Source organism: Nelumbo lutea, chromosome 8, assembly GCF_056320005.1.
Source record: "Nelumbo lutea isolate HS-2025 chromosome 8, American lotus-T2T, whole genome shotgun sequence".
NCBI classification, from domain to species: domain Eukaryota; kingdom Viridiplantae; phylum Streptophyta; class Magnoliopsida; order Proteales; family Nelumbonaceae; genus Nelumbo; species Nelumbo lutea.
The window spans coordinates 26668766-26686081 of NC_142691.1; the positions used below are offsets into that span (position 1 = coordinate 26668766).

At 36.1% G+C, this 17316-nt stretch overlaps 1 protein-coding gene across 5 annotated transcripts in view; it reads right to left on the minus strand.

Annotated features, from left to right (window-relative positions):
- The window catches only part of LOC148843548 (uncharacterized), a 34578-nt gene extending 18783 nt beyond the window's left edge, over positions 1-15795 (minus strand). Inside the window, exons 1-3 of one of the 5 annotated variants that reach the window (XM_088956678.1) lie at positions 15357-15795; positions 14908-15118; positions 10997-11132 (exon numbers count right to left, since the gene is read on the minus strand). In XM_088956678.1, the coding sequence (XP_088812804.1) occupies positions 10997-11132; positions 14908-15118; positions 15357-15498 (489 nt within the window). In that variant the 5' untranslated portion in view covers positions 15499-15795. Of the gene's footprint in view, positions 1-10996; positions 11133-14907; positions 15141-15356 lie in introns of all 5 variants that reach the window. The other 4 variants (XM_088956679.1, XM_088956677.1, XM_088956680.1 and 1 more) reach the window with 4 other exon arrangements.
- Between the last annotated feature and the right edge of the window lie 1521 nt (positions 15796-17316).

Genomic DNA, 17316 nt, shown 5'->3' on the forward strand with positions numbered 1-17316 from the left:
GAGGAGATTAATGCCCCCCATAAGAATCATACTTGGGAGTTGTTGGACATTCCAAAAGGGAAAGACCTTGTGGGGTATAAGTGGGTGTTTACAGTGAAACACAAGGCAGATGAAAGAGTAGAAAGATACAAAGTGAGGCTGGTAGAAAAAGGGTACACTCAGGTTTATGGTATTGATTATGATGAGACATTTACCCCTATTGCAAAGATGAATCCAATTCAGGTTTTATTATCATTGGTTACAAATCTCGGCTGGGAATTGCATCAACTTGATGTAAAAAATGCTTTCTTAAATGGTGATCTGGAGGAGGAGGAGGTTTATACAGTTCAGCCACCAAGCTTCTATGCCAAAGGAAATGAGAATAAAGTGTGCAAGTTGAGAAAATCTCCCTATGGCCTAAAACAATCTCCCAGAGCATGGTTTAGTAGGTTTCATATGGCAGTTCAGCAAGTAAGATTCAAACAATGTCAATCTGATCACACTCTTTTTGTTAAGAGGTGTTAGGAACAAGTTGCAATGTTGATAGTGTATGTGGATGATATCATCATTACAAGGAACTAGAGCTCTGAAACACAGAAGTTGAAAGAGTTCTTGGCTTCCATATTTGAGGTGAAGGATTTGAATCCCCTGAAGTACTTTCTTGGGATTGAGGTTGCCCGCTCAAAAAGGGGTATCTTCATCTCTTAGAGGAAGTGCATCCTACATAAGCAAGCTAGGTGAAAAATCAGCGGGTATCCCTATGGATGTTGATCATAAATTGGGTGACTGTGATGGTGAACCTTTAAAAGATGTGAAATAGTTCCAAAGACTAGTGGGAATATTGCTTTACTTGTCCATGACACACCCAAACATAGCTTATCCGATTAGTGTTCTAAGTCAGTTTATGCATTCCCCTAAGACACCACGTATGGAGGCTACAAAAATAATTCTTAGGTGCCTAAAGAAGTATCCAGGAACTAGCTTGCTATTCAATAAGCACAACCATCTAAAAGTGGAAGTCTATACTGATGTCGATTGGGCAGGTGTTGTGGATGATAGGAAATCTACAAGTGGGTACTACACATTCGTGGAAGGAAAGCTAGTGACGTCGAGGAGTAAAAAACAAAATGTGGTTGCAAGATCTAGTGTTGAAGCTGAGTATAGGGTTATGGCACATGGGATGGCTGAAGCCAACATTCAAAATATCAATACAAGCCCATACGCCGGTAGAGGCATATCGGCATGTATCGAAGCTTGCCCACCCTTTTTTTGTTTTTCTTTGAAATTGGTTCAGAGGGGTCGGTTTAAGGCTGGTCTACCCCTTGAACCAGATCACACCCCCAATACGACCCCTATAGGGGTGTATCATTAAGCCTCCAATTTGATACGATACGCCCGATACGAGGCATATTGTATCAAAATTTTGAACTTGGCTGAAGCACTTAGGTTGAAGAATTTACTAGGAGAATTTGAACCCTTCAAAAAGGGATAGTAGAATTTGGACTTTGTCCCCCTCTGGGGCCTTTTCTTGTGCTTCTTTCTTTAAGTCCTTGGCACAACAGACCAACAATTCTATCCAGTCTTTCCTAGTTAAGGAAATATGGGGTAAGCCGATCCCTCCAAGGATTGGAGCTTTTTGTTGGGAGGCATTCCTAGAAAGATGTAACTTATGTGATTTACTCTAGAAGAAAAGGCCAAATTGGTGCTTGTCCCCAAATCGGTGCACCCTCTACAAGGTTAATGGTGAAAGCTCCTATCACTTACTAATTTCATGTCCTTTTGTTTCTAATATTTGGGAATGGTTTATTTCTTTATTTGGTTTCAGGTGGACCCCTCCACCAGATATACAAATCTTGTTTGCCACCTCTTTCCTTAGTTGGCCTAAGAAAAGGGGTAGGGTTATGTGGAGGTGTGTGAGAGCTGATATTTGCTGGACTATATGAGAAGAGAGGAACTCTAGGACCTTTTTTGATAAGGAAAGGAACAAAGAAGGTATCATTGAGGTAATATTGGTTAGGGTGGTGCATTGGCTGAAGCCTTTGGATATGCTTGTTGATGTCTCTACAGTTATGCTACTGAATAGCTAGCAGAAAGTGGCAAATTCTGCTCCTCTCTCGTCAGGTGCCTCTCCCTTATGGTCTCCACTAGACCCAGGTGTGTAAAATTAAATTTTGATGGCAGTAGTGAAGGTAATCCTGGGCCCTCGAGTGTTGGTGGGGTGTTCAGAGATGAGAATGGAAAGGTGATTGCTTTGTTTTCAGGCCCCATTGGGAATGGGGACTCTCTCAGATCTGAGATATGTATGGAAGGTTTGCGAAAAACAAAGGAGATGAGTATTAATAGGCTAATTGTTAAAGGAGACTCAAAGCTGGTTCTAAACTGGTTAAAGAAGAACAATGGACCGTGGAAATATGCAAATGAAAGAAGGGAAACTAAATGGTAACTAGGGGGAATAGAGGTTCAATTTCAATGGGTGAAGAGGACTGCAAACGCTTCTTTTTTGGGAAAGTTAAGCCTCTTTACCTCTACCCGGATTATTGTAACTTTATTACCCATTTATAAATTGATTTCTGTTATCAATAAAAAAAAAAAGAATTTACTAGGAGAGCTTGGATTCCCAGTTAATAGCCCCATGTCTCTCTATTGTGATAATAAGGCAGCCATAAACATTGCTACTAACCCTGTCCTACACGATAGGACAAAACACATTGAAGTGGACAAGCACTTCATAAGAGAGAAATTGGAAAAGGGTGAAATCTGCACTCCTTATGTCAACTCCAAGGAGCAGCTGGTTGATGTTCTCACAAAGGGACTTCCATACTTGCAACATAATGAATTATGTGACAAGTTGGGCATGATAGATATATTCAGCCCAACTTGAGGGGGAGTGTTGTTAGAATGATTTGTTAGTTATTTCTGCTATTATAGTCCTTTATGTTGTTAGTCTTAGGGTGTTGTCAACTTGTTTATTGCCTTTCATTATTGATTTTTATTAGGGTGTGCACTGCCCACCAGGGGCAAGCATATAATTTTCCTCTTTTGTTTTTAATCTCTTTAATATAAATAGAAAGTTGGGCCCCACCACCTAGAAGTTTTGGATCCCAAACAGCCATTCTCTCTTCTTCTTTTCTCTTCCTCTTCTCTTCCTCTTCTCTTCCTCTTCTCTTCTCTTCCTCTTCTCTTCCTTCTTCTCTCTTCTTCTTCCCTTCTTCTCTTCTTCCTAGAAGAAAACAATATCCATGTATATTAATATTTTAAAAATATGGTTGAATATGTTTGAATATATTTGGATCTTTTTTAATAGGGTTGCAAATTCTAACTATTTTATTTTTAATTTTTTAAATAAAATAAAAAACAAAAGCAAAATGATTGACATCATAAAAAAATCATAGGAAGTGGGGATCCTCGTTGGGATGGGGATGGGGATATAATGGGGACAGGGACAAGGATGGCGAGTGGTTCCCCATCCTCACCCCACCCCTTGCCATTCCTAACAGTGATGGTTGTGGCACTATCAAAGAGTTCACACATTGTAGCTGTGTGAGGGGCACACGGTTACTTTCTGTTATGATTTGCATGGCCCGATATCTTCCTAGGCCAATCATGGAGTAGTTGAGGATGGCTAGTATGAATGATCCTACTAATGAGTTGCCAGCCACAAGAATTGGTAAGAGTAATGAGCTGGTCTCCATCACACATGAGGAATATGAGAGACTTCACTAGGCCTCCTTAGGGATGGCAATTTCACGGAAATTTTCAGGTATCTAACCCACCCCGACCCTAATAGAACCCATTTATCAAAACCCTATAGGGTTTGGGACGGGTTTGGGTTTTGACTTTAGGGTATCCGATACCCGATACCCGAGATACATAAATATGAACCCATTAATTATATATCATGCACAAATTTATAAATTTTAAGTACTATGATAATTATTCTATTATTAATATTTTAATTATATAATTTTTTTGGGATTAAAATCATCACTTGATGTAAAATTGGATTTGATAGACTGTTTATTTCATTTAGTTATAAAATGCTAATTTTAAATAATATTTCTATTAATTTTTAGTTGGAATTGGTAATCATATATATATATATATATATATATGTATGTATTGATTGTTTTGATGAACACAAAAGTTAATAAAATCTATTTTATTTCATTAAATAACACAAAAGGTGAGATGGCTTAGTGGCTTAAAGTAGTGTTAAGAGATTTGACACAAGCATTAATTGATTTGGGTTCAAGTCACATTATAAGCATTAAGAAACCTTTTTAAGTAGAAAACGATTAGTCAAGGGGTTTAACAGGTGAGATGGGTTGGGATGGGTTTGGGAAATTGAGAGGAAAAGCTAGACGGGTTTGGGACAGGTTTGGAATTAGGGACACATAAGCGGGTTTGGGAATGGGTAGGGCAATTTGCATGGGTACCCTACCCGTTGCCATTCCTAGGCCTCTTCCTTGCCTTCCAAGTCTACTGCTACCCTTGCTAAGTCGGGTATAGCTTGTTTAGTTTCCAGTTCTAACTGTTTACCATGCATAATTGATTCTAGAGCTTCAGATCATATGACTGGATTTTCATATACTTTTGAGTCTCCACCCTCCATTGCACAGACGGTTACCTTAATTGATGGCAGTTCTTCAACCAATAATGGTATTGGTAATGTGTTTCCCTTGGTTTTGATATGAGTGTTAACTCTACTTTTACATCTCAAAGATTCTCTTTAGTTTCTTGTTTGTAAGTAACTCACTATCTATACCACCTAGATGTCAATGGTCCTCTAAGAGCTCTTCATTCATCCCTTACTCCTCACCAATAGCATTTCCATTTGGATCATCTTTCAATCTATATTTTGAAGAAGCTAGTTTGGTGTTGATGTCCCAGTTGGATTGTGAATTGTGTCAACTCAGCAAGCATTATGGAGTCACTTTTGCTCCCAAGGAAGACAATAGAGTCTAGAGTCCTTTTGATCTTACCACTCAAATGTTTGGGGTCCCAATTGTGTGTCGCCTTACAATGGATTTCGATATTTTGTAACCTTTTTATGATTATTCAAGAATGATATAGGTATATTTTATGAAAGAACGTTCAGAATTGTTCTCTATTTTTCTTTCCTTCCATGTTGACATTCGAAATCAGTTTGGTGTTTGTATTAAAGTTTTTCGTTCTGATAGTGCAAAGGAGTACTTTCATAGTTCCTTTCAAGCTTATTTTGACACTCACGGTATTAAACATCAGTCTTCTTGTTCCCACACTCCTCAGCAAAATGGAGTAGCTGAACAGAACAATCAAAACATTATTGAGACAACTCATGCCTTACTACTCTAAATGTTTATTCCTAAAATCTATTAGAGTGATGTTGTTTTCACTTCATGCTTCTTGATCAATCGTATGCCTACATCTGTCCTTAGGGACTCTCCATTCTTTACCATGTTTCCCCCAAGGTTCCCTTTCTCTCTCCCTTCGTGTGTTTTCAGTTGTGTTTTGACCATCGCTCGGGCCTTGGACATGATAAAGTTGAGTTCCAAGCAATTCAATGTGTCTTTCTTGGCTACTCTCACACCCAAAAGGGAGAGAATTAACCTTATAGGGATATTCTAATGCAGATTTGACAAGTTCCTCAATGGAAAGGAGGCCTACTACAGGGTACAATACCTTTTTGTGTGGCAATCTCATTACATGGAAAAGTAAGAAGCAAAGTGTACTTGGTAGGAGTAGTGCTAAAGCTAAGTATAGAGCAATGGCCCACACCACCTGTGAGTTGACATGGCTGAAACAACTTCTTCAAAAGATAGGTATTTTTATAGGGAAGCATGTAAAGTTGTTTCATGATAATTAGGCCACTACCAATATTGCTTCCAACCTGATTTTGCATGAGAAGACCAAACATATAGAAATTGATTGTCATTTTGTAAGAGAAAAGGTGACAAATGGTAATATTGTGGCTCCTTATGTCAAGTCAGAAGAACACCTAACAGACTTGTCAAAAGCTTGTATCGTACCAGGATGGATTATATTTGTAACAAGCTAGAGCTTTATGATATATATGCTCTAGTTTGAGGGGGAGTGCTAAAATGTTTGCCCACAAGGGCCATTTTAGTCATTTGTTGTAACTTTGTATCTCCCATGTTAAGAATCACTTAACAGGAGCATTTTTGTGTTTTTGCATGTTCTAATGAAGGCAATACCAATACAAGTCAATAGGTTAAATAAGATTGGTGGTATCTTCTTCGTAGAGACCTTTTTCTTTCTCTTTTCACTTTCTTGTCTTCTACTGTGTAAGACAGATCTCCCTACCTTTTTCTCTTCTTTTTCCCTTCTATTCTCAAGTTGAAATACTTTTTGTTTCTTTTCATTTTGTTTCCTTGACTTTATTTTTACAATTAACATTAAAGAAAACTGCACTAACAATATCAGGAAAAATCTTTGTTATCCAAAAAATTAATAACAAATATCTTCTTCAAATTTTGTACTTGGCCCCAAAGTGGAAGGTGGAGGGTGGAGACTCATTACCAATACCATTATTGGGATAACAATATGACTTTTTCAGATCATATGACTGGATTTTCAGATCTCCATTGAACAAACAGTTACCTTAATTGATGACAGTTCTTCTCCCAATAATGGTATTGGTAATGTGTTTCCCTTGGTTCTAATATTGATAATGTGCTAGAAGGCAGTTGCTAACAATATCATTCGCAGGCATTAAAAAGGAGCAATTCACAAATGAATAGGAAAGAATTCTATTTGTTGATTTTGTAAATGAGTAAACAGTAGATACATCTTAAACAATATACTTTTTGTATAATTTCAATGGTTTGTAGTGATTGAACGTATCGTTTTTTGTAAATAGCTTTGAGAGAACCTCTCCCTTCTTTTGAGTAAGACAATATAACTAATTTTAAAAGTGCAAGGCACAAGAAATGCACAAGTGCCTTCTAGCACCTGAGGCACAAGGCACAAGGTGAGGCATACACATTTCTTAAAATAATTTGCAAGTTTTTGTAAAAAAAAATGTTAAAAAATAAGCACTAATACATAAATATGATGAACTTGAATTTTAAAAAGAAATTAAATGTTTTAAAAAGCCTATTGGCTCAAATAAAAATACATAAACATGATATGTAAGCTATATACAGAAGAGCTGCTCTCTTTGGACTCTTTGCTTTGACATGGAATCAGCTAGCTCATTGGCTGATGTCTGTGTCCAACTAAATTGAACCTCCATGCCCATGCCCCTAATTATCTCCTTTGTACCCTCCAATTGTTCCTATATTGCCATGGAACATAGTTGTCAAGGCGACACACCTAGGCAACTAGGCAGTTTTTCATGGTCACCTCGCTCAAACGCCATATGTTTTGCGCACTAGGCGCCCACCTAGAGATTTAAGCAGGCGCCTACATGCATCCAAAAAAATTGTGTTTTTTTTAATTTATTAGTTTAATATTTCATTGGTTGTTGTATTCTTTTAAAATAAACTTGTTATATTGTACCATTTTAGTATTAAGAGAATTATACAACTAAACTAAGTAATCTCTATTTTCTTTTCTAAACCCTTGTATCACAAGGGTTTTGGTTCGACTGGAGAGAGAGGAGAACCGAACAGGCGAACACTACAAGCTCGAGCAGCCCAGCTCCATCGCACCTTAGTTCGAGCAGGTAAGTTGATAACTTCTTCTTCTTCTTTTCCAGATTTCAGAGTCTGACTCTGAAACTGTTCTTTTCCACCCCCATGAGTCCAACTGTTCTCAGTCAGTCACTCTCACTCTCTCAGTCATCAGTCCACCCCATGAGTCCATTTTTTTTAAAAACAAGGGCTCCGCCCTACTCAATCAGTATTTCAGTCATGATTCACACTTGAATCATCTCAGTTTTTAACAGCCGAAGCTGTCAAACCTACTCTTCTTCTCTTCTCCAATTCTTCTCTAATCTCTTCTTTAATTCTTCTTCTTCTCATTCAAATTTTTTTTATATCATTAATATATATGATTATATGGCTGATTTTTTTATATGGATGAACTACATGGCTGAAACTTGATTCAGTGATTGTATGGCTGAATTTAATTATCTTCTTCAAATGTTTTTTTATGGCTGAATTACATGTCTGAAACTTGATTCATTGATTAATTGATTATATATATGATATATATATAGTTGGTTTAGACTCCTTTTTATTGATAATATTATATATTTTTAGCTTTTTATATGAAATTTATACTCATTGAATGATTTGTAGTGTTAATAGTTAGTGTACATGATTGCCAGTTAGCACACAAAACCAATAAATAACTTGGAAAAGCATATATAAAGTAAAAACTCAATAAAACAAACATTTTAAAATTCCAATGCCTAGGCGACACCTAGGCGCCTGGGTGCCCTGTGGTCGCCTAGCCTCGCCTAGGGGCCTTGAAAACTATGCCATGGAATTGTGCTTTCCTTTCTCAACCATCCAACCACTATTTTTTATTCCCCTTCTACTATGAGCTTTGTAAAGTTGAGATACTTTGAAAGCTTCAAACCTTGTAGAACTAAGGCTGTCAATGAACTCCAAAAGTCTGATACCTTACTCAACATCTGATCCAATTAAAATCCAAGCCCTATGATATATATATATATATGATTATAACAAAAAAATTTATATGTAATATATATTTTAATACATGTATAAATTAAAAGTAATTAGATTTTTAATTTTTAATTTTTGTCATTGTAGAGGAGATGGGCCGAATGGCCCATAGGCTGTCATTCTATGTTATGTTTATGTTTTCCTCTGTAATGGGCCTTATTCTGGGCCCATACTCTTATTTACTTTGTTTTTGTAATTTCTTGCCCACCCAAGGGCCTCTCAGTAATAATTAAAAGATTAACTTAATAAAATGTTTTAGAGTGTTAGAGGGAGGTTAAGTTCGAACCCCTCACTCTCTAACTCTCATTGCCACCAGCTCTCTCTCTCTCTCTCATCTTCTTAATCTTCTCTTGTTTGTTTTCTGGTTTTGCATCTAATCTCAAGCAGTTCTATACTTCAAGAAGGCTGTTTTCAACTATCATTTTAACCACAATAAGGTGGATGCAGGTTAAATACAAATTCAATCCGAGCCCAACATACTAGAGTTCAGTTATGGATCCAAAGATTTGATAATCGGATAAGATGCAAATGAAGCTGATCCAATATGAATCCAATCCAACAAGAAGCCTATGTAGCCCTAGGTAGTTAACTAATTCTAGGGGTTTTACACTCCAGACCTAGGATCACATCCTATCTTCGGCTTTTTATGAGTGACCCTCATTATCATCATAATCATCCATGCCTTACACAACTATATGAGGTCAGATACATGAATCCTGTTTCGCCAATCCATTCTATTTAAGCCATATCCACTGTTAAACAATTAGCACTTAAATAATTTCTTACTACTTCTACCCATGTCCTTTTTGGGGTACCCCAAGCTCTTCTAGCCCCTTCAATGGGTAACAGATCACTTCTAATTGGTGCAATTGGTGGTCTTCTATACATGTGCCAAAACCATCTTAGTCTACTCTCTCTCATTTTATCACATATTTGAGCTACTCCTAGGTACTTATGAATAACTTTATTCCTAATCCTATCTTTTCTAGTTTTTCGACTCATCCATCTTAGCATTTGCATGTCTAGCACATTCATTTTTCTGGACATGTTGTTTCTTGATTACCAACAATCTACTCCATACAACATAGCTGGCCTTACAACTGTTTTATAGAATTTTCCTTTTATTCTAAGCGGTATTCGCCTATCACATAAAAGTCAAAATGCACCCCTCCATTTTTGGGTGGCATTCTCCCCAATCTCTCCCTTGTTATGAATTATTGAACCAAGGTACTAGAAATGGTCACATTGAGTTATCTCTTGGTCTCCAATCCTAAGTGTATCTTGATTTACACTCCTATTATTACTAAACTTACATGTCATATACACTGTTTTAGTCCTACTTATTTTAAAACCTCTTGTTTCTAAGGCATTTGTCCATAAGCTTAATTTTGCATTTAATCCTTCATTAGTTTCATCAATTAAAACAATGCCATTCACAAACAACATGCACCATGGAACTTCCTCCTTAATATGTTTAGCCAATTCATCCATGATCAATGCAAATAGATAAGAGCCAAGTGTTGAATCTTGGTGAAGACCCATAGTAATTGTAAAATTTGAAGTCTCTCCCACTGGTGTTCTAACATTGGTCATTGCCCTCTCATACATGTCCTTAATTAGGTCTATATACCTATTTTGAAGACCCACCATGTTATCTCTCTAGGAACTCTATCATATGCCTTTTTCTAGATCAATGAACACCATATGAGGATCTTTCTTCTTCTCTTTGAACTTTTCTATGAATCGTCCCAAAAGATATATAGCTTCCATAATTGATCTCCCTGGAATAAAGACAAATTGGTTCTCCAATACACTTGTTTCAAGTCATAATCCTTGTTCAATTATTTTCTCCTGAAGTTTCATAGTGTGGTTCACAAGTTTAATCCCCCGATAATTATTATAACTTTGTATATCACCTTTGTTCTTAAATATAGGCACCATTCCATTGTTTCTCCAATCATAAGGCATCTTCTTTTCTTTCATTAGGTCCTAATGCTAATAATATAAAAACAGTAACAGTCTTGCCTACCAAAAAATACATGCCTATAGCATCTTGAAAATCAAAGTACTCCCAAGTCCCTACATACTTCCATCAACTTTTTGACAAGGATGTAATTTTAGTTTAAGTGAAGCAATGATGCAAGCTAAATCACTCCCAAATGAGGGTTAGAAAGCCAAATTCAGGAATCAGGACTAGCCAATTGATCTAATGTACAGCATATTGGCTTCAACCAGTTCAGCAGGTCTAAATTTTAACTTAATTTTAAATATTTACATCACAATTCTAAAAATATAGGAGAGAGATATAAATCCAACCCATGCTTTAATCAAAGCATATTCATCACCATCAACAAAAAAGGAAAAGATGTACATCTTAAACTTACTTTTAGTGATGAAGAAAGCTGAAAAAAATCTCCAATAACAAAATCAACATAATCTTCAACTCCATAAATCTTTGCATTATTATAGGCTAATCCAACTTTTTTTGGATCAATATCAATAGAAACAACATGGTAACACCTGGAGAGACATGACTAGAGTTAAGAAAGTTATGCAGCTGAAGAAATATTTTCTCATACCACATTAAATCTCTTTAAATTTAAAGGAACGAAATTAAAGATGTAATGACTAAACAATTTATTTTAAACGGTCAAATTAAAACTGAAATCATTTTATTCAAATAACAATAAAGAGGAAAATGGGCCAAGAGTTAAAGAATATTCAAATTACTAAGACCATGAAACTTAATAAATTATTTAATTTAATACTTAAGTTGTAATTTACCTTAGAAGCATATCTGCCTCTTTCCCTGATCAACATAAATCATATAGCCATGCATTTATAATGATAAGCATATCCATTTTATTTCCTTCATTGATGTAAAGAATATAGACTACGGTCATTTCAAAATCCAAAAGAGATGAAAGGTGATAAAAGGAATGCACGAAAGGATGGATCTCAATAAGATATTTGAAATGTCCCTTGTAAGGAGACAAGTTGAGAATATCATTTAATAAGAATATAGACTCTATCAAGGAAGCTTTTTTTATCTTATGCTGAAGAAAACAGCAAATCATTTAAGAAGGGAATACAGTTGGCTATTAGATGCATCATGTGCAAGGTGTAGGCTGAAGATGTAATCACCTATGATGTAAAGCAAAGACCTCAGAATAAAGAGGTACCCATTCAGACACGTGAGTGCCTCTTCTTTCAAAAAGAAGTACCAAACACATGGTTATCTTCACTCTTAGAAAAAAAAATAATAGTTACCTCCTGTTAAAGTCTTTTTTTTTATTCAAATAATTTGTAATAAGTGGGCTAGCAAGTCTACTAGCCAAATCATTAAAATTATAAAAAAAATATCCTGTATGGGAGTTCCCCCTTTTAAGTGGGGAGTTCTCTCTCTTTAAGTGGGGAGTTCTCTCTCTTTAAGTGGGGAATTCCCTCTCTTTAAGCGGGAGGGACTGGTGTCCTTCACCTAGGAAGAGGGCATAGTTACATAACTACCCTACTTCCTATTTAAGCTCTTTAAGGGGAAGCTAGATACACACGGAGAGACTCTTCGGAGAAAATTTTCACAAGGGATTCTTAAGAAAAGCAAAGATAAGGAGAGAAGAAAAGAGAAGTGCTCAAGGGAAGGCAAGGAAGGAAAAGTCTCACTAATACAGGTAGAGAAAAGGAAAGTCCTCTCTGTGAATACTTCCCATTTATGTCTTCCTCTATGTATCCTTCTTTCTCTCTTTTGTTATTACTTTTGAGAAAGGAAAAAGAGGGAAATAAACCATCTACAACCAGGTGCCTTTACTTGGTTGATTATGGTCCCTCTTTCAAGACAAAGTTAGGGATTAAACCATCTACAGTCTAAATCTCAAAGGCTAATTATGGTTCCCTTCAAATGAAAATGAAGAGTAGGGGGGAATAAACCATCTACAACCAGGTGCCTCTACTTGGTTGATTATGGTCCTTCTTTCAAGGCAAAGTTAGGGAGTAAACCATCTACAGCCTAAATCTCAAAGGCTGATTATGGTTCCCTTCAAATGAAAATGAAGAGCAGAGGGATGAAAATCGTCTACAATCAAATATTCAATTTGATCGACTATGGTTCCCTTTTTGTATGCAAAATTCCAAGGAGTAAGGTTGTCTACAATCAGAATTTCATCTGATTGACTACAACTTATTATGAAGAAAGGAGTGAGAAGGAAATTTTCTTTGTATTAAAGAAAAGAGAAATGTATTGCTGTATAGTTTCTCAATTGTATTTTCTTCTTCTTTCTTCTCATTCTTGTGCACCTGATGTAAAAGAAAAGCAAATGAAAAGTTCTTTTCTAAGTATCCTATTGTTCTTTTCTTTTGTTCTATGTGTTCATTACTCCAAGTCAAAATCAAAAGGTGTTCTCTACTTTCTTGTGGGGATGTAATTAAGGGGAACAATCCGTATGATTCCCTGAATGGGCCTTACCCAAAATAATAAAAACTCAATCACTTGATTGAGTGAATTATGTTGCATGAGAATTTATTAAAATTTTCACACCAACACCTCCACTCCCTAAAAAAGTGTTCAGTTCATATGGTGTGGGACCCATACCAATGATGACCAACCTTTCTAATTTAATTTCCTAATTCAAATAAAAGAATCATCATAAAGACTTTCAATTTGCTAATTGATGTGTGTCTCATTCTTTTAGATAAAGTGGATCATTAAATACAAAATAAAACTTATTTAATTTCCTGAATTAAATAGGAAAGCAAACACAAATTTATCAAATGAGTGGTGGATTCCAAACAAAACAATGGGTGTAGTTGCTCCATATTATTAGTAACTCTAGCAGTATGAAAAATAGTAAGACAAAGAAGGAGAAGGCATTAAGACCTGATTGTATACCAATAAAAGTGTTAAAAGGCATGGGAGAGATGAGCTTATTATGGCTAACTAAACGATTTAATAATATAATGAAAACAAAGAATATGCTACACGAATGGAGAAAGAGCATCATGGTGACTATATTTTAAAAACAAAGGTGATATACAAAATTGTAGTTGGAACTAATCTTGATGAAAAAGTAAAAGGAAATATTAAGAGAAAAGAAGATGATGATGAAGAAAGTTGAGAGGCTCAAAATATTTGGTAAAATACATAAACATAACATATAAAGAATATCCAAAGTGAAAACATAGAAGGAAAGGCAAAAACAGATGTGGATTGTCCTAAATGGTTCAGGCATGTAGAACTTTCAATCCATTTATTTATCTCCTAGCTGCATTCCTTCAAGTAGCCAGTCTGATGTTAAACATCCTGCATTATTAATTTTGGAGATGGACACTCTACCTTTTTTTTATCAATAGATGTACACTCTACCTTCATAAAGGCCCCTTGTGGCAAATCCAAACAATTCCATGTGAGGGTTGGGGTAACACCACCAACCTAAATTTTCGGCCCATACATATACAAAGATTGGTTTGCTAGTCACAGTTCATTCTATTTTAGGATTAGGAATCAGATATTATTTAAAAGTTAATAGACCTTTACTAGTCTGCAAACAACAATAAAAGGTAATTTGGAAGTTGATAAACATTACAAAGATGTGAATCCGCAGAAGAATGTAGCAAAAAAGATACATTTAAAAAGGCATGCACCTGGGCTGAGGCACAAGTGCACCAAGCACATGCCTTTTCAAAGGAACTGCACCCGAGTTCACAAAAGGCACATGATTGAAATGTGTCTCACCTGTGTACCTAGGCATGCCTCTTAAAACACTTTGCCCACTATCTATCATTTATATGAGAATTACAAAACATATGAAAATGACAAATATGCCCCCATACATAAATCATTCGTTGTTACATATGCAATATTAGTCATCCTGTCATTATTGGAAGTAGAGGCATAGCTTTGAGCCAACTAGATACCCCATCTAGTATTGGGTAACCATGATTAGTGGGTTCCGCTTGTTTTATCTTCATGGTGCTCAAACAATGTGCGTACTGTTCCTTGTATGTGGGTCATGCAACGAAAATAAATTGTATGTTGATGGATCACATAGTACTATGAGTGACTATTTTCTTCCCCTAATCCCCTCTAACTTATGTTACTTGGCTGATTTATTTAAGTTGAGGTTGAGGTCTAGGCCCGTAACCAAGCTTGTTTGTGACATTTCCCCATGTTTCTCATTTGCAGGATCCCCAAGTGGTGATTAATGTCATTTCAATACTTCAAGCAACATACATATAGATTCGAACACACAAAGTGATAATTGAATATGGATACATTTCACGTATTAAATGTAAAGGAGCTCACTTTTTTGCAAATTGAATGGCATTACCACCGACACCTGAGAAGCAGTCGATCACGACTCCTCCCCCGCTTCTCTCAGCATGCCTGACTGCAATCTCTTCTGGAGTCACTGAAAACCATCCTTCCTCGTCCATTTTTATGCCCTCATCAAACCTCGAGAAAAGATTGTATCTTTGAAGCCAATACTTCTTAACAAGTGGACTAACTGGTCCTACTGCAGTGATAATTTTGGAGTGCTATTATTTGAAATTAAATGCAAATGATTAAACAATATTTTAAAAGCAAGCAATGAATCAAAAAGATACGAGAGAAACCAAACAAGCAGTACCTAAAAACCCAAAAAAGAAAGAGAAGGAAAAGGATGTAGCAATTGCAACGAAGAAATTGAACTGAAGCTACTCTTATTCCGGCCATTTGAATTAGTATGGATCGAATTAGGGTTTCAGTATTACCTTGTTGCTTCGATCTCTTGCGCTTCTTTGGACGACTAATGCGATGCCTTTTTACGTGGAAATCGTCTTCAGTAACCTTCTGGTCCTTCTCCTCCATTACCGCGTTATAACTTGGGATTTGCGAGTTGAGATTTGAATGCATGATTATAAATAGCAGTGGCCAGTGGGAGAGTGGGAGAGTGGAAATTTGAAAAAGGTAAATTACTTTTAACTCCTCTGAGTTTCGGTAAATTACTAAAACCTTCCCCCTCACGTCAACCGATTAGAAGAGCTTTCACCAAAACTCACGGTGGTTGTCACGGGTCAAACCCTTTTCGTATTATGTCTTTCCACACAAGAGGTACTGCCATTTAGAACTTAGAAGAGAAGACAGATCGACCACCATGGGGGTTGCAGCCAAAGCCATTCAACAATATTGTTGTTTACTTGTTTTGCTTTCGAAAAAATAAATTGTCACACCAACAAAATAATATAATTTTGCTGAGTTTTTTTTAACCAAACCCTTCGATATTTTCTTCAAACCAAGGTTCAAAATATTAACATAATCCGATATGCCGTCCATACTTTTTTAAGTTTTATTTATTTTTTTAGAAACTGGTTCAGAGGGTCGGTTTAAGGCGACCACCCTCTGAACCAGTGTCTGACCCAATATAACTCTTGGAGGGGCATATCGGTAAGCTATCGGCACAATACATATTGGCCGATATGGACCAATACATATCAATACTTTGATCATTGATTCAAACACAACTTAATTGTTGCATTCATAAAAGTGCCGATGCAAATATGTATGGTTCATGAGAATGCAAAGTTGGTTTTGTTTTGCATCGATGAATTTTGGATTCTTACCAAACAGATTTTATTGTGATGGATACAATTGTACAATCACTAATTCTAAGGCTGAAATCTACCTTTTCCACATTGACCAACTTTGAGTGCAAAATCTCATTTTTAGTACCAAAAAAAAAAAGAAAATTTCTAGCATTTTTAATACAAAAATGTATTTTTATTGTGAGAATCTAAGGCCAAGCAATGGGAGTGCCACCAAACAAAGCCATAAGGAGTCGCCACCTGAATTTTATGCTAGCCTAAAAACCAACATTTTAAAAAACGACCTAAAAATGGAACCATTCTGGCCACCGGTTTCTGGATCAACGGTCCGATCGTCTAGTTCAAATGGGAGGCCTGTTCTGACAGCAAAATTAAAAAAAAAAATAATTAAAATATAAAAAAATGGCCAAAAACTATTGAACAGGTTGATAGGTCAATGGTTCAACCACTCGGATCAATGGTTTTTGACTAGATTCTAAATTTGGGGTAAAACGGAACCAGTTGCCTAGACTATTCCCAGGCCGAATGGTCCAACCGTCTGGTCTGGGTCAACAGCAGTTTGAAAACATTGCTAAAAACAATAAGATGAAAGGGGGGAGAAGGAAATGAGGTGAGGATGATTTTGGAAAACATTTAAGTCTAAAAAAGAAAATTTCAGTACAAAATCATCTAATTGGTTCCATTAAAACCGGTCTCTAACCATGTTAAATAAGAGATTAGTTATGAGTGTAGCCATTAGGCACTACACATAGTCAGAGTCGAATTCTACTCTACTTCATTCCTTTATTACTTAGTATTTAACTTCACTATTCTAGCCCATTTAATCATAAAACCAAGGATATCTCAATTCTCTACTCAACTCACCTCTTTTTGATGGCTTCAAGTAAATAGGATTTATCTTCAATGGTCACCAAAAGTCTAGTTTTCTAATCTACATATCTAGATGCAAAGCTACATGATATTGAAGCACAACTATACTTATTACTTCTACATGATCCATGGGCAATAAAAGAGAGTTATAAATGATGCATGAGTAGGAAATGCTAATAAACTCAAAACACTGAAATACCCCAAGATACTCAAAATTTACCTCTAATTTTCACAAAAGAACCACCCCTTTTAAAGATCC